Source organism: Periophthalmus magnuspinnatus, chromosome 10 (assembly GCF_009829125.3).
Source record: "Periophthalmus magnuspinnatus isolate fPerMag1 chromosome 10, fPerMag1.2.pri, whole genome shotgun sequence".
Taxonomy (NCBI): Eukaryota; Metazoa; Chordata; class Actinopteri; order Gobiiformes; family Gobiidae; genus Periophthalmus; species Periophthalmus magnuspinnatus.
This window is the reverse complement of record NC_047135.1, coordinates 36,102,784-36,127,480: the sequence shown is the minus strand read 5'-3', so window position 1 is coordinate 36,127,480 and position 24,697 is coordinate 36,102,784. Positions and strand designations below refer to the sequence as shown.

The 24,697-nt window shown below is 44.4% G+C and overlaps 3 protein-coding genes across 4 annotated transcripts; all 3 read right to left on the bottom strand.

The window, feature by feature from the left end:
* Positions 1–1,302: 1,302 nt before the first annotated feature.
* On the bottom strand, positions 1,303–17,147 carry ccnjl (cyclin J-like). The gene is made up of 6 exons (XM_033973530.2): positions 16,878–17,147; positions 15,718–15,822; positions 11,765–11,975; positions 4,744–5,043; positions 4,480–4,639; positions 1,303–4,142 (listed from the first exon to the last, which is right to left on the bottom strand). Exons 2-6 carry the CDS (start codon positions 15,793–15,795, stop codon positions 3,635–3,637), a joined length of 1,257 nt encoding a protein of 418 aa, XP_033829421.1. The 5' UTR covers positions 15,796–15,822; positions 16,878–17,147; the 3' UTR covers positions 1,303–3,634.
* A 417-nt stretch (positions 17,148–17,564) lies between these two features.
* On the bottom strand, positions 17,565–19,553 carry c1qtnf2 (C1q and TNF related 2). 2 transcript variants are annotated; one of them, XM_033973778.2, is made up of 3 exons: positions 19,484–19,553; positions 18,475–18,690; positions 17,565–18,404 (listed from the first exon to the last, which is right to left on the bottom strand). In XM_033973778.2, exons 2-3 carry the CDS (start codon positions 18,671–18,673, stop codon positions 17,767–17,769), a joined length of 837 nt encoding a protein of 278 aa, XP_033829669.1. In that variant the 5' UTR covers positions 18,674–18,690; positions 19,484–19,553; the 3' UTR covers positions 17,565–17,766. The 2 variants fall into 2 exon arrangements, with proteins under 2 accessions (XP_033829669.1, XP_055080763.1); XM_055224788.1 differs by lacking the exon at positions 19,484–19,553 and adding an exon at positions 19,306–19,443.
* A 117-nt stretch (positions 19,554–19,670) lies between these two features.
* On the bottom strand, positions 19,671–24,465 carry slu7 (SLU7 homolog, splicing factor). Its single transcript, XM_033973516.2, has 14 exons — positions 23,968–24,465; positions 23,732–23,885; positions 23,176–23,256; positions 22,940–23,104; positions 22,774–22,839; positions 22,560–22,691; positions 22,381–22,478; positions 22,233–22,300; positions 21,949–22,088; positions 21,702–21,863; positions 21,524–21,625; positions 21,357–21,431; positions 20,988–21,083; positions 19,671–20,083 (listed from the first exon to the last, which is right to left on the bottom strand). The coding sequence occupies exons 1-14, from the start codon at positions 24,135–24,137 to the stop codon at positions 19,904–19,906; spliced, it is 1,689 nt and encodes a 562-aa protein (XP_033829407.1). The 5' UTR covers positions 24,138–24,465; the 3' UTR covers positions 19,671–19,903.
* Positions 24,466–24,697: the final 232 nt, after the last annotated feature.

The following is a 24,697-nucleotide window of genomic DNA, read 5'->3' as shown; positions in this document are numbered from 1 at the left end:
TGAGGCGCCACAAAAGCCCTGTCTCTGTAATGTTGAATCTTTTCAAGCAACAACAAGAGTGTAGTGTGTGTTCACTCAGACATGGCTCACTCTGTGTTTTGTTTACTCATAAACAAAGAAACAAAGATCTGTGTGTTTCTCCAGTGAATGTCTCTCAGACTCTGACTCTGTGTTTTCAGCTCCTGTTGTGTTTTAGCCTTGGTACAGTTTTTTTTTAGCCTGACAAAGAGTCTAAAGGAGCCAGACACAAGACAAGAGAACACACGAGTCTGATTCATGTTCAGTTTATATTTGAAATTATTAAGTCATTTAGTAACATGAAAATGAACTTAAATAGTAAATAGTCACATTTTTATATAGTTCTGTTTTACCTGAACCACTCACACATTCACACTACAGTGCACACAGACACTCGAGGGGGAGGGTTAAGTGTCTTGCCCCAGGACACGACCGCAGTGTTCGACTGTGGGAGCAGGAATCGGGAATCGAACCACCAACCTTCAGATCAGTGACTCTGAAAAACATTGTGCTGCTTTAATTCTTTCACCATATGGTTTAAAATAAGATCTGCTCATTTGAATATTACACCGTACTCTGTCTACGGCCTTAAAGTCGCACTGTGTAACTTCTACTGCTCGGCCTACGGGGTTCCACAGTCTGGCATTAAAGGTCTCTATCTCTATGGAGTCATATCTGTGGAGAGGCGACTCTGCTCGAAGTAAGAATCCATGTTTTTCATCTTTTTTCTTTTACAAAATAAACACGTGCAACTGAATAAACACAAGATGCCCTCCACAAACATTCCAGGCGAAGTTGAACCATCTCCATGGAAACGAGCAGGTGACCCTCCTCCTGAAAAGTTACACAGTGCATCTTTAATAATACCCGATGCAAGACTCAACCCAGAACAAAGAAATAGTTTGAAGTATTTACTAATCATGATCGTTAAACTCTATTTGCTCATTAAGATGTTTTTATTTCACAGATATATTTGAACGTATTTATCAAAGGCTAAAAATCATTTGAAAAAGTCGTGTCCGTTTACTCTTATTTCAGTCATATTTCAGAATACACCCCCCTCTTCTTCATAAAATCCACTTTACGTTAATACACAGTGCTAATACTGCAGTAGTTTTTGTGTTTGTGTTGAGTAATACTTCAGCGTTATTCACTTGCATCAGCACTAACACCACTAAACACATCATAAGGGTCATTTCTTCTTCCTGGGTCTTTCTCTGAAGCGGCTCCGTTCCCAGAAGAGCCATTTGTCACGTTTAAGAGAAACACACGAGCCTCCAGTTTGGTTCAAATGTGTTTATTTTTCCACGGCACATTTGAGAATGATCTTTTAATCAACCAGTGTCACTTAAACCAACACTACAGTTTGTTACAAAAGATATAAAAATATACGAATGAATGTTTATGTTTTATGTTTTACTATTGCCAGTGTCGTGTGTTGAGTAAAAAAACGGCGGAACGAGCTCGAGATAAAAGCATTTGGTCCGTCCATCACTGGAGGCGGCTGCAATATGCAACATAATCACCAGGATCAGACCAGAACAGCCAAATCACACCGAAGAAATAAGTTAAACTGTGAACCCGAGGTGCGCTCCAAAACAGTGAGGCCGGCGGAACAGGACAGAAGGTATTGCACTTTTGACACCTCAGTGAGAATTCATCCATGACTTAAGAAAAATAAAATAGAGTTTACTAAAAACAGCTACGAAATGGAGGAAAGGAATGAAAAAACTCAACTGTACAAACTAAAAGCAGAGACGAGTGCTTCAGTGTGTGTTTAGTGAATCTGAGCTGGTGTCATGGGGAAAGGCACTGATGCAGACGTCCAGTGTCCAGGAAGATTCAACGAAATGAGTGAAGTGGAGGCCTGTCACGATCACCACGACATCGACGTCAAGACACGAAAGACAGAACTGACTCAGAATTTACCCCGTGGACGTTTTCTTTGTGATAAGTGAGGAGATTTTTGACATTTTTTATTCCCGGGCAAACCCAGACTGACCTCTCTCTGTATTTTTTATACAGATGGACGTCAGTCTGGTCCCTCGTCCTCTGTTGCATCTCGATCCCGGTCAAACGTCATCGCCCAATTAGAACAGTTTATTTCAGTGACACGTGTGAAACGAAGCAGCTCATTGGTCGTAAAGTTTAGTGCTTCTCTCACTGATTCTGCAGAATTCCTCCCTGTGATTTTGTTTTTTCTCCTTCATTTTTTCCCCCGACACAGACGGACCATGCCTGTCCCTGATTGGCTAATCCACCTGTCAATCACGCTTATTTGAACACGGGGAGGATTTAGGTGCGTGTTCTTGATCCAGGCGGCCATTTTGACGTAATAATGTCCAATTTGAGCTGTAGAGAATGGAATAAATCACTTCTGTAGTTCATTATTAGTTCATTCGGCCTTTAATTGGTTGGAGCTCATGTTTTTTGGGGGTTTTTTTATCGCTTTTGTCTATTTCAAAATCATTTTACTGGGATTATCCTGCTTTGTTTCAGTTTCATAAAGTACTTTGAACATTATCGTTTATCGTGATATTTCCTGGTTCAAACGTGTTCATCGTGACAGGCCTCCGAGCATCAGTAAAAGAACTCAAACAGTATCTTTGCGAGTCGTTTTCAGTCAGTAGCTGGTGTAATGGTCCAGTGATGAAAAGGGGGAACCCAGAGCCCCCACAGATGCATTATAAAAGCATCCACTTAAAGCACAACAGAGTAAGAGTCTTTACCCTTTTAACCTGAGCTGGAAAATACAGAGTTACAAACAAAAACTACAGGAACTGGTTTGTCCCACGTGGTTTAAAATCTAAACTACATAAAAAAAAGAAAAGTAAGACATTATAAATAAAAGCTATGGTCTGGTTCAATGGCATCGTTTTCAAGTAATCGTGTTTTAGTCCCTGATACTCATGGTTCATGTAAACATCGTCAACACAGACAGAACCAGTTCATAAAGGCAGCAGCATTTCATCTGTACAACGAACAAACACAAGTCTTCTTCACCGACGGGTCCAGTCACATCAGAGAGGAGTCAGATCTTTGAACGAAGCTGGAGACATGGGGATCGCTGGGAATTTAGCAACGCCAAATTCTCAGTTTAACTTTGGAGATTAAAACGTTAAAAGAAACATGTGTGATCCTCTTTCGGGCGAGTCCTTCTCGTTGGACGTGGTCATGAACCATCAGGTCGATTTCAGTGACTAGTTCATTTCGAAGAGCACTGAGCAGCTCCATTTTGTCTCACAATTATCCTGGAGGTGAGGAAATAAAAACAGCAGAATCGTGCTGTAGGATGGACTCAGACAAACCGAGAGGCACAGAATGAGGAGGGTCAAAGTTCATCTCATTCACAGTGATGCAGATAAAACAGTGACTTATGGCCTTTACAGAGTTTCACTGCCGCAGCGGAGCCTCACGTCAGAGTGATGACTTCCACTGCGTCCGTTTTACCTTTGGCCCGTTGTTTACGTTTGAGGCGTCTCTGGGACAAAGCGGAGGCGGCGGGGGCTGAAGGTGCAGAGCTGCTGACGGAGAGAGAGAGGAGGTCTGGGAAAGGGTTTTTGGCTGGAACTTGGGACGGAAGCACGGCGGCGCACTCCCTCTCCGTCTCCTGGCGTCACCTGTCGAAGCAGCCCGCTGTGAAGGTGTGGTGGGCCCCCAGGTACCCCCCGCTGTAGGCCACGCTCAGACAGTGTCGCGGCTCCGTAGCCAGGGCCATCTGCACGGACAGGGGCCCCTGCAGAGGGAGGCCCCTGGAGCCGGCCTGAAGGCCTGAGCTCAGGGCAGAGTACGAGGGAAAGGCGGGCGCGGGGGACACCACCGGAGCTGCTGTTAACAGACCCATTCTGTGGTTTTGGAGGAAGTCCTGAGAAACACTGACCACAGGAGTCAAGGCCTGGAGCTGCGACAGTGACGGGGAATGCTGGGAAATATGTGGGAAGGCATCAGGCTGAAAGAGCAGCTGTGGAGTGGAGACGGTGGAGGAGGAGGTGGAGGAGGAGGAGGGTCTCTGAACAGCAGACACAGGAGACAGATGAGACGAGGGCTGAGGCTGCAGCGACGCCGGCCTGTGAGGAGGTGTGGACTTGGTCTTATTCGCCTCCTTCACATCGTTGTCATGGGCTCTGTGCAAAAGAACAGGATCAGGAGGAGGAGAGGATCAGGAGGAGAAGAGGATCAGGAAGAGAAGAGGATCGGGAGGAGAAGAGGATCGGGAGGAGAAGAGGATCGGGAGGAGAAGAGGATCAGGAGGAGAAGAGGATCAGGAGGAGAAGAGGATCGGGAGGAGAAGAGGATCAGGAGAAACATAGGATCAAACTTTGCTGAGACACATGTCTCTAAGTCTGGAAATCCACATTTACACCAGTTTGCTCCATTTGTGATGTGATGTTTTTTTTCTTCATCATTAATGCTAATGCTAATTCTAATGCTAATGCTAATGCTAACGGGGGTGGTACTTACAGCAGCATGAGCTCAATGCACTGGGTGAGGTGGTCCCAGGTGTAGCCCGTGAGGAGGTGCAGAGCCGTGGTCCAGCTCGGGCTGATCTGGAGACAAATCCGAGACGCGGCGATGCAGGCGGCGGCGACCTGAGACGGCCGGAAGCTCAGGAAGGCGTGGTCTAAAAACAGCCACAAAACAGCACATGAAACAGCACATTCAGACACCGACTTAAACACTAACCCAAAACCTAAGAGCGCTGAAAACCAAACACTCCGGACCTACCCTGCAGCGACACCTCCAGGAAGTAGTGTGTGTACTTGTCCATAAAGGCCTTGGTCTTGGAGAAGGAGGACAGGGGCCAGCCGTTGTACAGGTCGCCCTCCTGCACGGCGGCGTGGAGGTAGTAGTCGATGAAGTGGGCGGGCGTGGGCATGCACAGGTTCCAGCCGAACGTCTCGAGCAGAAGCAGCTCGGCTTTGATCAGGTCCCGTTTGTTCAGGGTCAGGTTCAGGCTGCACATGAAGCCCAGAGAGTTGAGCTGCTCCAGTTTGGGCACGCGGTCCTCCTTCTCCTCGAATTTACCTGAACACAAAGAGCTGCTAATGAGCTTTGAGCGAGGCTTAACGAGCGAGGCTTTACTCTGCCACAAATCATCTTTTCTTTGTAAGATTAATGAATTTGTACAGGGTCCCTGACAAATGAAAGAAAGAAGAAAAGAAACGAGCGGAGATCTTCAAAACTCCACATTTGCAGCACAAAGAAACAAAGCTTTATAATTCTTGTAACCAAAAGAAATGTGGAGGAATCTAGACACATGCCTTTATAACAAACAAAACACTCAACATTTATATAAAATCACATATTTATGAACTCAAAGATCATCAGCTGCAGGAGGCACAGGTGAACGAGGAGGACGTGCTTCAAACTATTCAGACTTTATACAGATTTGTCTTGTTTTTTGCTCCCAAAATCAAGACAAAGCATCTCAAGAAGCGTCTCACAGAAAAAACAAAGTGAACATCTGGGTCACAAGCTCAGCCATAAATCTAATGAGGTCTATGTGTCGAGTGTGAGGTCTCCATGAGGTCTCCATGAGGTCTCCATGAGGTCTCCATATCAGGTCTTCATGAGGTTTACACATGTTACAGTCTGTGGCTCTGGAGTGTCTGGGCCGTGTTCATTCACCCAAACAAATATTAAAAACACACAAGGTCAAAGAAACCCCCCTGTCGTCCCCCAGACCTCCTCCTCCTCCTCCCATAGCAACAGCCTCCACACCTCCTCCTCCCACGGCAACAGCCCCAGCCCTCCTCCTCCTTCTCCTGGTTCATTAGACTTAGACAAAACTTCCACCAGGGAAATTAGTTGGACACAGAAGCTCATTATAATAGAACATAATATTAAAATAACTGAAGTTACAAAGAGAAACAAAGACAAAAAGCTAAACCACAGCCCCAGACCTCCTCCTCCAAGACCTCCTCCTCCAAGACCTCCTCCTCCCTGGACAACAGCCCCAGACCTCCTCCTCCCATAAAAAAAGCCCTGACACCTCCTCCTCCCGTAGCAACAGCCCCAGACCTCCTCCTCTCATGACAACAGCCCGAGGCCGGGGGCAGGAGGCAGTGAGGGGGAGTCACTGCCTTTAATCCCAGCCTCCTCTGGGCCTCTTCTCCACAAAGTTAAGAATGAGGCAGAGGGTGTCGGGTTACTCCGACTTCAACATCCAACAGATCAGACGGAGACACAGGTCAGGACGCTGTCGAAACCACAAGAAACGCACAAGAAACTCACAAGAAACGCACAAGAAACTCACAAGAAACGCACAAGAGACTCACGAGAAACTGATAAGAAACACAAACCAATGAAAACAGCTCTTAAAACATAAACAAGACTTAAACGACTCTGAGTCTACAGCCTGAGTGGAAAAGTACAGATACTGGACCAAAAAGTACTCAAGTAAAAGTATCACATGAAAAATATCTACTTAAGTAAAAGTATTAAAGTACCTGTTTAAAAATGTACTTAAAGAGTAAAAAGTAAAAGTATTTCTCAGATTTTGAGTCTGTTAAAGCTTCAAATGTGGAGATTTTGATCAAGATTTGAGCTGATTTTTGTTCAACAGAAACAACTGAATCTATTTCTTTTTCTGTTTTTGTTTATTTTTGTTTTGTTCAAATTCTGAACATGTTAAAAAATAAACCTCAGCCTTTTCAGCAGGTCTCACACGATAAGAAAAATACTTTTACTACTCTCAAATGTACCGAAGTAAAAATGTACTGTAAAACTGTAAAATGTAAAATGTACTTAATGTTAAGGACAGATATCTAAAATGTATACTCAAGTACAGGACTTTACTTTTACTCTGTAAAGTAAACTCTGGCCTAATTTCACTTCATTTAAAAAAAAGCCACAAAGAGGAAATAAACAAAGATATTGATCCAAACTATAGTATTTAAAGTTATGAATAAAACAGAGGAAGTGTCAAAGTCCCACAGACACAGAGTCAAAACTGAGTGTGACGCAGCGTAAAAAACATAAAAACAACACAATATTTCATCTCCATCTGACCAGGAGTGGACTGGATTTAATTTAATAGACAATAATATATTTATTTATCTTTATGTGTGTTTATGTGTATGTCTTTATTACACTTATAAAACAACACGTCTGCACCGAAAGAAGAGATTTACTTTGTTCAAGACTTTTTCACCCGCCCGTGTGCGACTGTAACGCGCCCGTGTGCGACTGTAACCCGCCCGTGTGCGACTGTAACCCCCCTGTGTGCGACTGTAACCCGCCCGTGTGCGACTGTAACCCGCCCGTGTGCGACTGTAACCCGCCCGTGTGCGACTGTAACCCGCCCGTGTGCGACTGTAACCCGCCCGTGTGCGACTGTAACCCCCCTGTGTGCGACTTCAAACCGTCTGTGTGCATCTTTTTATTTGTGTGCGTCTTTTCCTTTAGGTTTTATTCTTTTATTCCATCTTGTGTTTATTTTGTGGAGCCGTTTGCATCTGTAAAGAGCCAAAACCGCCGTCTTTGAGTGTGAGTTTTATCACTGGAGTTGCGAGCGTTCTTTGAGCCGACGGGCAGCGAGGAGGGGCAGAGGGGCAGAGGGGAGGGGCGGAGGGGCTGAGGGGAGGGGCTGAGGGGCAGTGGAGCAGGAGCAGGCCTGAGGGGTAATTAACACAGAGGCAGTAATGGCGTCTGCACCAGAACAGGAAGTAGTGCGGAACAGGCCCCTTCTCTCACCCTCACATCCTCCTCGGGTCTGGGGGCTGCTGTTTGTGTCCACACAGACCCTCATAAAACACTCACACTCCGGCCCGGGACCCTCCCAGAGCGACGCAGGGACAAAGTGGAGTCTATCTGCTCATTGTCCGTGTGATACTAGAGACGGGCTGACGGAGCGGAGCACAACAGGCTTTAAAACGACTTCAAAGGAGAAATATAAGATCGTGAGCGCTGTACGAGCCGCCTCCCCGGGGTGTAACGCAAAACTCAAATGAACGCACACACACACACACACACACACACAACACACAGACGCTCAGCCCGGCCCCGCAGAGCCGCAATAAAACACGCAAAACTCTACTAAGGCTTCAGTTCAACATGTGTTTCCCAGAGCTGTGGAAAATCAGAGTCAGAGTTTAAAGCTCTTTCATTAGGCGACTGGTGGCCATTTTGTTTTCATTTACATCACAGAAGTGTGAGCCACATTCCTCTGACGACCAAAACATGAGCCTCAGTGGATTTACGCTTAAAACTCTGGGATTTTAATCATATTTATCATTTTTATACATTTACTGCTCATGCCATTTCATTTTGTTTTGCATCAGTTTCAATTCAAAGAGTCAAAAACTAAATAATTAAACAGTTACATAAAAATAACTGTTAGGAGCAGAGACTTTATCGACAAAACAAACAAACAAACGGAACAGGAAGAACAGAAGTGTGATCTGCTCCTGTCACACACTCAAATATTTATTTATTTCATAATCGTTCCCCAAACCAAACGTCACCAATGAGCCACATGTTCAGAATGAGCCACATGTACATTTCCATCAGGCTCTTGTGTTTTTTGTTTCTTTCACTTAAAGCTCGTCTCAGTCACATGGTTCACTCTGAATCTTCATTTTTTGCTTATACATTTTTTTTAAAGTATAAAAACTCATGGAACATTCTGATCCTGATTTAAAGAGTTCCATGACTTGACTCGACATATATATATATATATATATACACACACACACACACACATATATATATGTACAACTTATACACAAAATACACAGTTTTTATTTCTTTAGTGATGTTTTGTGTCACTGACTCTGACATCGACCAATTTCAAATATTGAAGCTTTTTCAAATGAAAATCTGAACATTCAACAGGTCAACAGTCAAAAAAATATCTGGGAATCAATTCAACAGCCCCAGAAGAGAGTGGAGCGTGTGGGGGAGACTGAGAGGAGGTGGGAGGAGGTGGGAGCAGGGGTGAGGGGTCACAGGTGGGACAGAGGAGGTGCAGGAGCAGGTGGAGACTGGGGTTTTAAAGACGAGGGCAACTGAGAAAGAGAAACACAACAGACAAGATAAACAGAGCAATCAGCACATCTCTGCTCCGCCTCCTCCCTCTGCTCCTCCCATCACATCTCTGCTACATTTCTCCTCCCTCTGCTTCTCCTCCCTCTGCACCTCCTCCCTCATCTCTCCTCTTCCTCTCTCTGCTCCTCCCATCACATCTCTGCTCCATCTTTCCTCCCTCTGCTTCTCCTCCTCCCTTTGCTCTTTCTCCCCCTGCTCCTCTTTCTGCTCCTCTCTCTGCTCCTCCCCCTGCTCCTCTCTCTGCTCCTCCTCCTCCCCCGTGACTTGTGGGGTTACAGTCTTTGTTACGCTGCCTCCCTAAAGCTGCTTTCATTGAGCTCCATCTTTCATTTGTGCTCCATCTTTCTTTGGACGGTGGAGTTTGGGTGGAGTTTGTCTCTGTTTCATGGCGGCGCTAGTTGCCCCGGCGGCTCGCACATTGTTGCCCTGGTTCACCTTTGACCTCTCATGCAAATGTGTGTGTGACCAAAGGGGAGTCGGCCTTATGTATGTATATGAGCATCACAGCGGCGGTATGCGGCCCGGCGGAGCACAGGGGGTGGAGGGGGTGGAGGGGGTGGAGGAGGGACACAAACCTCTGGACCATGAAACGGCTCAGGAAATATTTAGAAGCTTTTTACATTTATTTTTAACAAGATGAAGGTGAAAAACAAAACTGCAGCTCCGTCCCACAGGAATGTGTGTCTAGACTGAAGATGGGCTCAGTCCCAACATCTGAGCTGCCTCCACCTCCACCGCCTGCCTCCACCTCAGCCCCTGCTCCTCTGCTCCACCTCACCCTCTGCTCATTGTCCCCTCTGCTCCACCTCACCCTCCTCAGCCTCTGCTCCACGGCTGAGGAGGGTGAGGTGGAGCAGAGAGGACTCCATGTTCCCTCTTCTCCTCTGCTCCACCTCAGTCTCTGCTCCACCTCAGTCTCTGCTCCACCTCAGTCTCTGCTCCACCTCAGTCTCTGCTCCACCTCAGTCTCTGCTCCACCTCAGTCTCTGCTCCACCTCAGTCTCTGCTCCACCTCAGTCTCTGCTCCACCTCTCTCCACCAGGCCTTTGAAGTGTCTCCGCTCTCCCCCCGTCCTCTGGGACACAGGGCTCTGCTTCTGTCCAGGACCAAAGTCTGGTAGAAAAGCAGCGTCCGGTGTCTCCAGGTCGGACACTGAGTTCTGAGGGTGTAGACTCAGACTCGTTCTGATTTGAGCCACGTTCCCCCGAGCGCGGCGTCCCGCTCGCCCCTCCCCCCCGTCGCCCTCACAGGCTTTTGTTTGGGGCCTGAGTGAGGAGCATATGGCAGGTGCCCCTCAGCACACAGCTCCTCCCCCGGCTCCAGGACCTCTCTGAGAGACCCGGGACCCAAGACCCGGGACCCAGACTGTCCCAGCCCAGAGAGGACACACTCAGCTTCAGTAGCACCATGAACCAAACGGAACCAAACGGAACCAAACGGAACCAAACGGAACCAAACTGAACCAAACTGAACCAAACTGAAATCTCCACATGAGTTTGGAGAACGACAGAACGACTTGATAAATGAACTCCTCTTTTCAGATACAAACTTAATCCTGGTATCACTGGAACAGTCTGTGTCAGTGTGTGTGTGTGTGTGTGTGTGTGTGTGTGTGTGTGTGTGTGTGTGTCTGTGTGTGTGAAGAACAGCTCCTCCACATGAAGCTCCGGCTCACACAGAGGCCTAACGAGATTAAACAGACTCTGCTGAGAGATACAAAGAAACACCCTTTAATTAAGAGTCAGAGAAACCAAAGATCTGACACAGAGAATGTGAGAGTCAAAGGCAGAGAGCGACCGAAGCTCCTCAGGAAAGAGAAAAAAACCCAAGACGACTCTGAATAAAACACCTTTTAAGTCTCATCAATCACGACGAGTCCCAGAGGAGCCAGAGCAAAGAGCCAGAGCAAAGAGCCGAGCGCAAAGAGCCACAAAGAGCCGATACAATGAGATTCATCGGGAGCGGAGCCGACGTGGATCTTCTGACCCGAGAGTGCAGCTGCATTAGACCAGGAGAAACTCAAAGCTATTCTGAGCCTCTCCAGAGATTAGGTTTGAATAAAACCTCTTTCAAGTCTCATTCAAATGTTCCCTACGACACACACGGCTCTGATTACACACACACACACACACGTACAGCATGTGTGCACGGGGCCCTCCAGAGTGAACACGGCTCCATTCCAGACTCCCACATCATTAGTCTAATTACCCATGATGCCGAGGGCCGCGTTAATGTACAGAAAACCTCTGCCTGTTAATCACCACACAGAGACATGCTAATAATGGCCACACAGACCTGCCAGGCACATTTGCATCGGAAACACAGAGAGACGCACACGATCCACGAGAATCTACAGACTCGAACTTGATTAAAACTGCAAATATGAGACGATATTCAACGCCACGGGAGAAGGTTCGTGTCGACTAAAGCCACAGTTTAAGGTTCTACTGTGAGTTATTGCTTTATGTTTGAGAGGAAAAGCACAGCGCTCGTGTCCGACTCAAATGAGTTCTACTTCAGGAAGTACTTCACCCCGTACCCTGTGTGCAAAAACCACATCCACAGCTTCTATTCTGAGCTCAACAGAAACACAAAGTACATATTGTGCAGAGGCGGGTTTAGTCCGAGGTCCCCGTGAAAAGTCCCGTGAATATATTTACTAAAGTGCTGTGAAAGTGAGCGCCGGGTTTGTACTTACTGGCCAGGAGCAGACAGGAGAGGGCGATGACGTACAGCTGCTTCACTGCGACGTCGTAGTGGTCCATGAACAGGTCGAGCAGGTACACGGCGAGGTGGCGCGCCGTCGGGCACAGCTGGTACCGATTACTCAGGATGGCCAACAGGTCGGCAAAGTACCGCCGCATGCCGATCTGAGGAGAGTGGGCGCGGTACACGGGCAACTTCAGCTCCTGTGGAGAAGAGGAACGAGCCGCGAGGGAGTGAGTCCTGCTGCTGGAGGAGACGACGCGGTAAAACTATGAGACGACGTAACAATAAGTGAAATATCATCGAGAATGTATTTAAGAGCGATATATTGAAATAAAACATAATACTGAAGCCAAACCATAAAACAGAAATATTCATAAACAGTATTTTAAATGTTAAATGCAGTTGATCTGTGAAAATGAACAGAATCAAACACCAAGTCGTTCATTTGTGTCATTTTTGTTCATAATTCTGCAGCTCAACTCTGATCACACTTCTGAAAAATAACACATTTCCCAGTAGCACAAACAAAAAGTCCCACGATGAATAATGACCCCCCCAAAATGACTGTTCCATTTGTCATGTTCTAAATATAAAGCTCCTTTTATAATTCTCTACACAGTGAATATTCTACCAGGAACTAACACTGTGGACTTTCACAATGTGTCAAATTATAAACTCTTTGGTTAAAAAAAACAGAGGGAACTACATAGACCATGATCCTTTGCTCTATTTCAGTGCGACGACGTAACTGAAGGACTTTTCTGTGTTAATTCTTTGTAGTAGTGATGTGACATTTGTGAACGGCTCTTTTAAACGGCTCTTTTAAACGGTTCCTTAACGTGAATGATTGGAACCTAGATCTAGTTTTTTAAAAGAATCATATGTTTTTCTTTCTAATTTATAAGCATTTTTATCCTGATTAACGCTGAACCAACAACAGAAGCACAGCAGGCGACACGAGTGAGACATTTGTGAACAGAAAACACATTTAACGTCATAATAATAGTCGTTTATTATGATTATTATGGTAGTAGAAAGTTTTGTTTAGATTCTACATCATTCCAAAGGGTAAAATCACTCCCAGTTTAAACACATCTCAGCCTGGGTCGTGTCTCTGTGTTTAGTTTGTCGATTAAACGAGTTCTCACGTTGTCTTCTGTCGTATGAACAAACAGTAAACGAGTCTTTAGAACGGCTCTTTGAAATGAACAAATTCAAACGATTCGGCTCCCGTAAAAGAGCCTAAAGTCCCATCACTAGAGCACAGTGAGGAACAGGCACCAGCGTCATTAAAATCACACTTTTTAAATAATAGAGTTTAATTTTCAAAGCAAAATAATAATCGTACAGTCACCACGAGTCTCACACGAGCTCTGAAGACGCACGAGATCCATCGAAAACTTATATTATAATCTGATTTCTGACAGTTTTGCGGAGAAACTGTTTGTCTCCAGAGATGCTTTACTGCTGTTGTCTGACTGAACTCGCGGGCGCAGCGGGGAACAGGATCTAATTTGGGTGGAGGCAGGGGTCTGAGCGCAGGGGAGTGTGATGGAAGCTGGGGGGCGCATCTCTCATTCATGTTCAATTAACTGCGTCAGATTCAAAGTAGAAGAAGACAATTTGCCACATTAGCATTAGCCCGCGGTGTTGTCTCCAAACGCAGCACAAAACGCTCGATGTCACTCTGCCAACGCCGTCAACGTCACATCGTGTTAGCTTAAGCCACTTTTGCGAAATGTGGGCTAAAAATGTTTTTGTCTCTGAGCAAAAAAACAAAAAAAAACGACAACAACAAGAGCTTTTATTTTGATAGTCCAAATGAGGATCAGAAATTAATCTACTTAGTCTCCAACAGCGAGGAGTTTAAGGGCAGAAAACACGTCTGAGCTGTGTTTTTTCAGGAAAACGCTTTTATAAAAACAGCAACACAAAACTGCAGCTTTGATATAATCCTTTAAGTAGAGTAGAACGCGGCTCTGGAACTCAGAACCTCCTTCAAATGTTTATTTAGGCCACAATTAAAATGGAGCAAGACTTTCAGACAGATGTTAATGTGAGTCTCAAACACGCAGCTCCACCTCAGCTCCACCTCAGCACCAGCCCGTCCTCCAAACTCCCAGCTACCCCTGCCGCCTGCCCCCATCTGTCTGTCTGGGGGCACGGAGGGAGCGCAGAGGGAGCGCGGGGCGTCGGGGGGGGGCAGAGGGAGGTGCCATTGTCGGGGACCCGCATCATAATTAAGGCTTCCGCAGCTGCCTGGCCCTGATTTGCATGTCTGATCGTCTTCTACATACGACACATCGGGGCTCTCCTGCAGCAAACGTCGTTAAAGGACAGACACGGAGCAGCAGAGGCCCGACTCCACGCCCCACCAGCGCTAAGATAGTGTCAAACACGACTACACAACATGAACACAACATTAACACAACAACATGAACACAACACTGACGCACGGCTGAAGATCTGAGACGAAACACGAGAGAAAAACAACGTGGAATTTACACAGTTTTGTCTTTTACGACGGATCAGACCTGGACGACTGAGGATTTACACAGACGTTTTGTAGAACTGTCGCCTCAAATGTGCTACTTGGCCAATTTAGGCTTCGATCTGTCGTTTTTCCTTCTCTAATTAGTGCAAAACAAATGTGTAACAAACAAACAACAGACAAACAAACACAGCCGCTCACTCCCATGTCACTTTTTAAACGAGAGCATAATGTTCAGAACACAGCGCTCTGATTGGTGTGTTACTAAAGTGGGTTTAATCTTCTGCAACTAAAGTCGTTTTTATTATAATCTCCACATCACTCAATAAACATTTAAATACATGTTTTGAACGACGTCGTCTGCCTGAAACACAACTGCACTTTGTCAAAAACCATCTCCCCTGATCAAGTCTGCATTTTGTGCTTGTGTTTTATCGACTTTGAGACATAAAAATATCTGTAGAAATCTGCGTTTTGAATAAGATTTGTAATAGACTGTTACTAAAGCCCTGAGATCCTGATGCTCACAAAGCGTTCTACAGAGAAGGGTTCTGTGAAGGGTTCGTTCTGTTTCATTCCGGTTCGTTCTGTCTCAGTCTGTTTCGTTCTGGTTCCTTCTGTTTCAGTCTGGTTCATTCTGTTTCGTTCTGTTTCAGTCCAGTTCGTTCTGTTTCCTTCTGTTTCGTTCTGTTTCGTTCTGTTTCAGTCTGGTTGGTTCCGGTTCGTTCTGTCTCAGTCCGGTTCGTTCTGCGGTGGGCGTTTCTCTAACGCGTAAACAGTGAGGTAATAGTTGACCGTCCGCTGCGCCCACATCCACATGAAGCCCTCGTTGTGTTTGACAGGAGCACGGGCGTCTTCAGCCTCTGACAGATCTTTGACTCACACATTGTTCTTGAGCGTAAAACGACTCACTGTGGAAGACAATGAGTCATTATAGACGCTCACAGGCCTCAGATTTACAGAGCCGTAAACGCCGCTCGCCTGTCACTTCTGAACTCAAAACGTTATTTGGTTTTACAGACTGAACAGCTCACGTCTAAAACCGACTGCGCCTTAGCCCTGAGCGCGGCGCAGGAGGCACCGGCTCCGCTCCCGTCTGGAGACGCCACTCGAGTGACAGATGTCTCCATTAAAGACACACGCGTCGAGGTTAATTAAGACATTCACAATTAATGAGACCTAACGAACGTGTGATTCAGTTTAGATCCTGTTTAAACGGATAAGAGGCGGCGCAGTCACATTTAGAGCTGCACAGTGAACTCATATCCACTGTTTATGTGGAATTATTAAACTAAATTCATCTTTATAAACCTAAAGCTGAACGCTGCGTCACAACATCAGATAAATGTAGAAGATCAGCTGTTATTTAACACAAAACAGTCGAAATGTAAAGTTACACTGCGTCACATAAAACGCCTGACGCCGTGTTTGCTCAACAAAGTCACACTCACCTTGATGCGGAGCGACTGATGAATATCTGCAGCCAGCTGTCCTTTCCACCAATGCAGCTCCCTCTCCATCTTTCCCATCCAGAAGAGCCGGAAAACAAGTTCTACCTGCGGCACATGTTTCCACAACAAGAGTTAAACGGCTGAAGAGACAGAACAGCTCAGTCTGAACACGATCTGATCCAGAACAAGATAATGAGCCACTCATCTGATCCAGGACATTCAACTTATCTAGAACATGATGATTCAGAACATTCAACTTATCTAGAACATGATAATGATTCAGAACATTCAACTTATCTAGAACATGATAATGATTCAGAACATTCATCAGAACCAGAACATGAGGACAAATACAAGTTCTACCTGCGGCAAATTTCCACAAAAGTTAAACGTCTGAAAGGAGCGAGACCAGAACAACCCAGTCTGAACACGATCTGATTTAGAATAGCATCTGATCTAGAACATTCATCTGATCCAGAACATGAGGACAAATACAAGTTCTACCTGCAGCACATGTTTCCACCATAAGAATTAAAGAGCTGAAGGGAGAACACAACAGCTCAGTCTGAACAAGATCTGATCCAGAACACACATTTGATCTAGAACATGGTCTGATCTAGAACCTGGTCTGATCTAGAACATGGTCTGATCTAGAACATGGTCTGATCTAGAACACTCACACATTCCTCTGGTCCAGATAAGACTCTGTAAATATAAATGTGAGTCACATCATGAGGAGGGTCTGGTTAAACTCCGCGTGGTCCTGGGGTTTAAATGTCTCAGTTAAATGTCTCAGTTAAATGTCTCAGTTAAATGTCTCAGTTAAATGTCTCAGTTAAATGTCTCAGTTAAATGTCTCAGTTAAATGTCTCAGTTAAATGTCTCAGTTAAATGTCTCAGTTAAATGTCCCGGTGTAAAGCTTTAAACAGCCCCTCAGTCACGTGAGACTTTACAGATTAAATCGACATAAACTTTCCCGTTTCTTGTTTTTAGGGTTTAGTCCCGCAGCTCGAGCTCAGACACAAGTTAAAGCTGAAATGTGGGACTTTTTAAAGACACGTTTGCGCTGAAACCGCAGACAGGCGCTAAACACTGCGCTATTTGAGCAAAACCAGCCCCTGGAGGAGTTTGTGTGCGGGGTTAAACATGAGGCACTTACCCGGACGGGATGCCCCAGACCCTTTGTCTCAGTCCCACATCCTCCTCAACTGCGCCGCAACTTTACAAAAGCCTCTTTAAACGACGAGGAAAAGCCGCAGATTTGTGCGGTCAGCGCATAAACCCCGAGCCCCGCGGACCCGCAGCAGACCCCCGAGCAGCGCCGACCCCAGAGGACCCTTCCCCGGGCACTTTTCACCGATTAACCGGAGCTTTTCTCCGCTGCTCTCTGCTCCTCTGACTCTGCTCCTCTGACTCTGCTCCTCTGCACAGCTGCTGCTGCTGCGAGGCTCGTGCCACACGCAGCTTCCGCTCTGGGAAATGTAGTTCTTTACAGAGCGATAGGACTACAAAAGGACTACAACACAAATAAAACAAATACAGGCCACAGACTTTTATTACGAGCTGAAAGAGCCGTGGAATAGTGCGGGCCACAACGGTGAAATACAGGTAAATAAAAAAGTGAGTAAAATATATAAATATAAAATTTAAATATATGAATACATTAAATATATGACGTAGGATATATGGAATTATGTAGTTTAAAAATATTTTAAATATATATATTTAGTATTTACTTTATTATATATTTTTATATAAATTTTATTTGATATCCTCTGTATATTTATTAAATGTAGAAAGTAGTAAAAAAAAAAAAAAAAAAAAAAAGTGATAATTCTGTCCGATCTTTTGACTGGTCGTGTTTATATGTGTGTGTATGTAAACATATACACACATACACACACTTATACACACATATAGTTTTATTGCTCGTGCGCCACCTTGTGTTTCCCTCTGGTAACTGCACACTGCTGGTCTGAAGCTGTGACATTGATACACACACAGTTTTAATTAATAGCCTGAATAAACAGGATTATGTGTGTGTGTTTTTATGTGCTGTTTTTGTTGGCCTTTCTCTCGGCCGCAGTGAGATAGTCGTGGTCGGCGTAGAGGAGGAACCCAGTGAAAGTGCTGTCCGCCCAGAACGGGTCAAAGAACAGGCCGTTGTGTCCAGAGTTGTAAACCTGCAGCCACACCTCGTCTGACCTCTGCAGCTGAACAACGACAGAACCAGAAGCCACATCATAATTCCCCGAGTTTGTGTCAAATGTTCTGGTTTTAAACTGGTCGTTATGAACCAGCCCAAGGGCCAGATGCCTCTGACCCACAGTGACGTCATATGAAAAATAATACACTCCAGGAATTACACACACAAACTTCCCAGTGCTGGCGTTGTAATGATTCCCCTCATTCAGCAGAATGTGTCTGAAGTGAATGGGCCGATGTTCCGTAGGGGAACTTTTAGTCAGTGCCACAGAGAAGGCGGAGCGGGCGGAGGGGCCACAGTTACATCCTCCTGGAGCCCCCGGTTCCCCCTCATCGCCGGACTCTCCCTTTGCTCCTCTTTTCCCTGTTTGTCCCGGAGCTCCACGCGGCCCCCCCGGTCCAGCAGGTCCAGTCTTCCCAATTGCACCTTTGCGACCTTTGACCCCAGGTTTCCCCTGATTCCCAGGGCTCCCAGATTTACCTAAAATAATAAAAGGTTTAAACAGGTGACGTATTACCTGTATGAAGTTTAACATACACCATGTGAGTACCTCTGCCCCCCTTTGTCCCCCTGCGCCCATCCCGCCCATCAGGGCCGTCCTCTCCTGGAGGCCCCAGGGGGCCCGTGGCTCCTGGTCCAGACTGACCACACACCAGCGGAGAAGAGTCAAGTGTGACGCCGCCCCTGCTGTTTGAAGAGGGGAATGACGACTGGGAGAAAACGACTGGAAACAACATTGAACCCCACATCCCCCAAACGAGAGTCACTGCAGAGACAAAGATCATGAGGAAACAACAAACATAAAGAAACATAAAGAAACATCAACAAACACAAAGAAACATACACACATATTCACACACACACACACACACACACACAGGGCCAAACAAAGACTCAAAATACAAAAATATAAGACAAATATGAAAAACACAATGATCAGACACAGATCAGAACACAAACTGTCTTCACTTGTGTCGTTGTGTGTGTCGTGTCAAACATCATGGATCGAGCGCTAAGATCCACTGATCCACAGGTTGGTGGTGCGATTCCAGCTCCCACAGAAGAATGCTGTTATTGTGTCCTTGGGCAAGACACTTAACCCATGTCGCCCTCAGTGTCTGTGCACACTGGAGTTTGACTGTTTAATGTAAAGTGATTTGTGCACATTTATCATTTTACCACTTTAAAAATATTTCTTTTATTAGTTGTGTGAAAACTGTGTTGACTTTGTTAAAGTTGTCATCACGACACGATGATCTGATATAGATGTTATAGTTACATGAAAAAACGTCTGAAAGAAAAGCTCCACTGTTCGAACACTATCGATAAATGCTAAGAACAGAACAGAACAGACATGCAAACAGCAGAGACGTTGACTCACCAGTTAAAAATACTTTGCCAATGGGCATTTTACTGAGCACAAAAGTCTTTTTCCCTCTCACCAAAATAAATCTCTAAAATGCAGGTAAAACGTCCTCCAAATGAAAAGCTGCAGTCAGAGCTCAGCACCTGCCCTGTTTGAGCGTGTTCTGCCACAAATACTTTTACAGTGAGCTCACCTGAATCAGGGAAACAGCGTTGCACAACTGACCCAACAGGAGCCGGAGCAGAACGACTTCACAAAAACATTTACACAACAAAAGAATGTTCTGTGCCACTCGATACGGGTTAAAAACAATTCTCGCAACTGTGACCTGCTCTAAAAGTATTACACAATTACACAATACCACCACAACAAAGACACGTACAGCAGAAGGCCTCAAGGGGGCGTTTTATTAAAAATACTGAAGTTGTATGAGTCAATCCCACAAAAACAAACATTTTTCTTCTCAGCTGATAAAACTCAGACGTTATTTACATTTCAGTGACAAATGTTCTGAAGGCGTGTACGAGCTGGAGCCTTCACGGTCTGAACCAGTATCTCCTCGTGTGTGTTTTGTTCTGGTGAAGTTTACAGGTGTTTTATCTGTAGGAGCAGGTCACTGTCCCAGGAAAGACGCCATCGGGTCGTCGGGTCGGGAGCGTTTCATGCGGAAGGCCTCTATCTCCTCCTCTGTGGGCGCCCTCACCTCCATCAGGCTGTTGTAGGGCCTTTTCCGCTCATCCAGCTGCAATATGGCATCGACGTGCTTCACTCGTTTGTCCTCCGCTTCAAGAGCCTGGAGAAAGTACGAGCAGAAATACTCGAACAAACTCCTACTGATAAAATGGACTCTGAGCTTTAAGTCATGTTCTAATGCTGTTACCGTCTCGAAAACGGACCCGGAGTTGTGTTTTGTTTGATTCACACATGTTTGAGTCACACTTTATTATTAGTCTGTCACATCTCCAAAGCTCAAAATGCGACGTTTCACCTTGTGATGTCATCAAGTGGTAGTTTTCAGGTTAACAGCTCCTTTTACCTTTATTTCAGTAGAGATTCGTGCAACTCCAGGAGCTGTGTGTGGTGTGTGGAGTTTAAAAACACAGTGGAGCACTTCCTGTATCACCACATGATGACATCACAAGGTGGAACAGAGTGTTTCAGTTTGAGAGAAGAACTCAGCCTAAATCTGCAGGTTTGTGTGTTAAACATGTGTGAATGAAACAAAACACAACTCCAGGTCTGTGTGTGACGAGGAAACAACATTAGATCAGATCAGTAAATAAAGGAATACGAGGCCTTTAATAGAGATATATTATACAAAAATCAACTTTAATGAGCTTTAACCTTGTTTTAATTGTGTTCCCTCAACATTAGAAAACTCGAAAGTTGCAGTTTGATTGAGTACACAGGGAATGAAAGTGAAGTAGGTTAAGTGTCTTGCCCAAGGACACAAGGAAAGTATTCATTTGTGGGAGCTGGAATCACAATTTGAACTGCCAAACGCTCTACCAACTGAGCCCCTGTCGCCTCAAAAAAAGGTGGTCATTGGGCCCGTTTCCCTCATTCAGCCGCTTTAGATCAATATTCAGATTTACAGTGAACAAAATGTGAAATACTGATCGGCTTAAGTTCAACATAAACTACACGAAACACAATGAGCCTCTTTAAAGAGTCAGTGTGATTCTGATGATACAAACCTTCTTCAGTTTCTCCTCAGAGTCGCTGCCGTCAGAGCCATGTTTCTTCTTTTTCTTCTTCTTCTTTTTCTCCTTCTCCATTTTGTCTCGATGCATCTGAATAATTAAAAGAGAAAGTTTGTGATATGTTTATTTTTATAGCACAATTTGTACACAAAGTAACTCAAAATGCTTTTCAGAATAATAAAGACACACGACTAACAAATACAAACAGAAATAGTCATCATAAAAATAACATTAAAAGAGAAAAGGCAGAATAAAACCCTTTGAGTCATATTCACAGCTAAACGGAACCATCTGGATTTAAACACAGTCCGAGCGGAGGCCTGTCTCACATCTTCAGGGAGACAGATTGTAAAAATCACTCACCTCGAGCAGAGACTTTGGCGGCTCTTCTTCCTGAAGCTCAGTTAAACTTTCGTCGAATGGGGTGCAGTCTGAGTTCTGTATTTAAAAAAGACAAAACACATCCACAAATAAAACATAGATTTATTTTTATCTTCCATTTATTATCCATCAAAATAATGCTTTCGTACCACTGTAATTCCAGCGTCTCCTGTGCAGTAGCTCTGTTTGACCATAGAGTGGCAGCATTTGTATCCCCAGAAACCATCCTTCCAGTAAGAACCCCAAATGCACTGAAGAAGAAGAGACAGATTTGTAATAAACATAAATCTCTTACACTCGTATGATTTTAAAAATGCTTTCTCTTACAGAGTGGTTGTTGATGAGCACGTCCTCTTCGTACTTGGAGCGAGCCACAGCCTTCTCCTGCCCCTTCAGCACAGCTCCATGACGAGAATACTCCACATAATCCTCAGTTTGGGCCAAAAGCAGCTCCCGGGGTGGAGCGTCCAAGTGCTCCTGGCCTCCGTACTGTCAGACACAAGTTAAATATCGAGTTATTTTTCGAGTTTGCTGTAAAGGAAGCCGTGAGAAGTTAAGTTTGTTTTCCATGTACCTTCTCCAGGATGCTCTCCCTTTGCTGCTCTTTGAAAGCCTCCTTTTTAACTTTGAAAGATTTGTGAAGTAGCTCTAGTTTTGTGGGGTCAGCCTGAAGATGGACCTCTGAACCTCGCTCATAGGCCTCCCAAGCGAACACTAAATGAAACGCACAAAAGATCAATACGTAATCGTCAAAGATAATGTACAGGCCATTACATCAACAAGAATTAGATCATCAAGCTAAAATTTTACATGTGTGTGAAAAGTGGCATGAGCAACATCAGAAGACACTGAACTTACTCTGTGTTTGAGCCATAGTTATCGTGTCTCCACTGTAACGGGCAAAGTTGTCGCCTGCATATCCAACTCTATGAGGAAAATATAAAATTCAGTTTCAGTTTTAGATTATTTTAGGATCTATAATAAAAGAGACTGAATTCTAACTCACTCGTCCGGGTTCATGCCAGTGTTGGAGTAAGGATTCTCTCTCATAGATCGAGTCTTGGGGTCGTAGTAGGCAGAGTTTGGATCCATATTCCTCAAGTACTAAAAAGACAAAAAGCATTATAATATTTGTGTAGTATTAATTTTAACCTCGGCAGTATTTTTCTTAAATTTACTTCTTACTTTCGCTGTGTCTTCTCTGATACGCAGATTCCTCACAGTGATTCTTCGCTTTGAGTCAAAGTTCTGCCCGGGCATGTCTATGTCATCTGCGTATTTGTCTTCATCCTCCCCTTCACTGTCATGTTCACGTTCCTACAAAATAAACAAACATGTGTTTTGTTTCTATTGGAGGCAACAGATCTTTTAGCTTTTATCTTTTATCAAGGTATCTCACATTTTGATCAAGTTTTCCTGATGCAAGCTCATCCTGGAGTTTATGGGCTTTAAGTGTCCTTTTGGCCTGGAATAAAAATTAAAAAAACAACATTACACTTTAAATAAAGACAAGAAGAACTGAGAAACGCCACATGCAGCACATTCTGTAAAGATGTGACTCATACCAGATCAACTTTGGCGTATTCCTCCACAATGCGCTGGTGCTCCTCGGGGTCGTAGCCGTTCCAGCGATCCCGTTTTCCATCATAGTCCAGGTCCAGATTCACTTGGCTGTGTTCATCAGGAGCGATGCCGGCGCCTGTGAACTTTGCACCAACTTTTCTTGGACGCTATAAAGAACAGAACCGTGACCGAGCGTCTGAAAAGTGAGGAAACTTCATAATGATGTTTGTTCACTTACCTCCATGCAGTCTTTCTTCTTGTGTGTCATTGCCCCACAGTTTTCACACGCTCCTTTTCGGAATTTGGTGACAATAGAAGTCTAAAATCATAAATGTTATTGTAATTAATAAAGATAGACAGATATATCAGACAGAGGTTTGGACTTTTAAGAGTGTTGACCATTGGCCTTAAATCTCCAGCCAAGGTCAATATTTTGTTTTGGTCAATCTACTTTATATTAACACTTTAATACAGAGAGACAGCTGCACAAATCGTGACAACACAGCTCTCGTATAGGTCTGTGGTTAAAAAAAAAAGAGCTTGGGAGAGTTTTAAATATATAATCTGCAGAACATAATCAAAATTGGCCCAAAAACATTGTCATATCATATCGTCCATCGGTTGCTCCGGATTCTAAACAATTGGTATCGGCATCGACCATGAAAAAAAACACATACCGGTCAATCTCTCGTAATTATTATTGTTTATTATTATTATTATTACTACTGACTGAAGCTTAGTGCTTTAGTCTGGTTTAACAATTCTCTTAACCCCTCATCAGTGGAACTACATACCTCTTGTACACCTCTCCTGTACCACTCTCCAATAGTGGAAAACTGTTGTTGTTTCTCAGCCTGCGGCCTCTGATGTTTCAGTGTTGGTCTTTTAGATGGATCAATGTACCATGGCACTGATGAAATGTACTGTGGGATGTGAGGGTTTATGTCTCTGAAGAGTAAAAAGATATTAGATAATAGATTATATTCACATTATTAGATTTCTAGAGTTGTATTGTTGTCTTGTGTCTTACTTTCCCTCCTCGTCCACCTCGGCAGGAGCGTTTCCCAGTTTTCTCTGCTCCTCCAGTTCCTTTTTCTTTCTCCAGTCTTCTCGGGTCATCTTCTTGGGCTCATCCAGACCCACGATGCCCTCAGAGTTTGTATTAGTTTCTTCATTCGTCACGTTTGCCCCTTGATCCATGTTGATTAAACGTTGAGTTTAATCGTTTAGATAAGTAAACTGTTCAGAATAGAATTAAACACAGCGCGTTTAACTGTGTTGATTCGTTCTACCAAGTGAAGCTGCTGAGTAAAGACATTTTTCATCCAAAACCTGAAGATAAAAGATTAAACTACTTCTCAGATGAAAGAAAAACACGTATTCGACAATTCCTTTCTTCCAACAAACAGAAAAAATAAGAAATAACAACTTAAAATGTAAGCTCTTGAATTGTTTTTAGTATCCCGTGCGTAGTATTTTCTAAGTCGCCATTTTACTTTCGCTGCAGAACGTCACTTCCGGTTCACCTTCTGCCGGAAGATGAACCGGAAGTTCATCTGCACTTCCGGTGTCTTCATCTAGCCTTTTTATTACACGGATTTGAAGAATTTATTTGATATTTCTGCTTTTTTCTGCTTGTATCAGCATTTTAAGAGTTTTTATAACCTTCAATGGATTTTTACGGCTGTAGACAAAATAGTAAAATAGTTAATTTAAACTATTAATATAAAAAATACCATGTTATTATGTGAAGAGGAAAA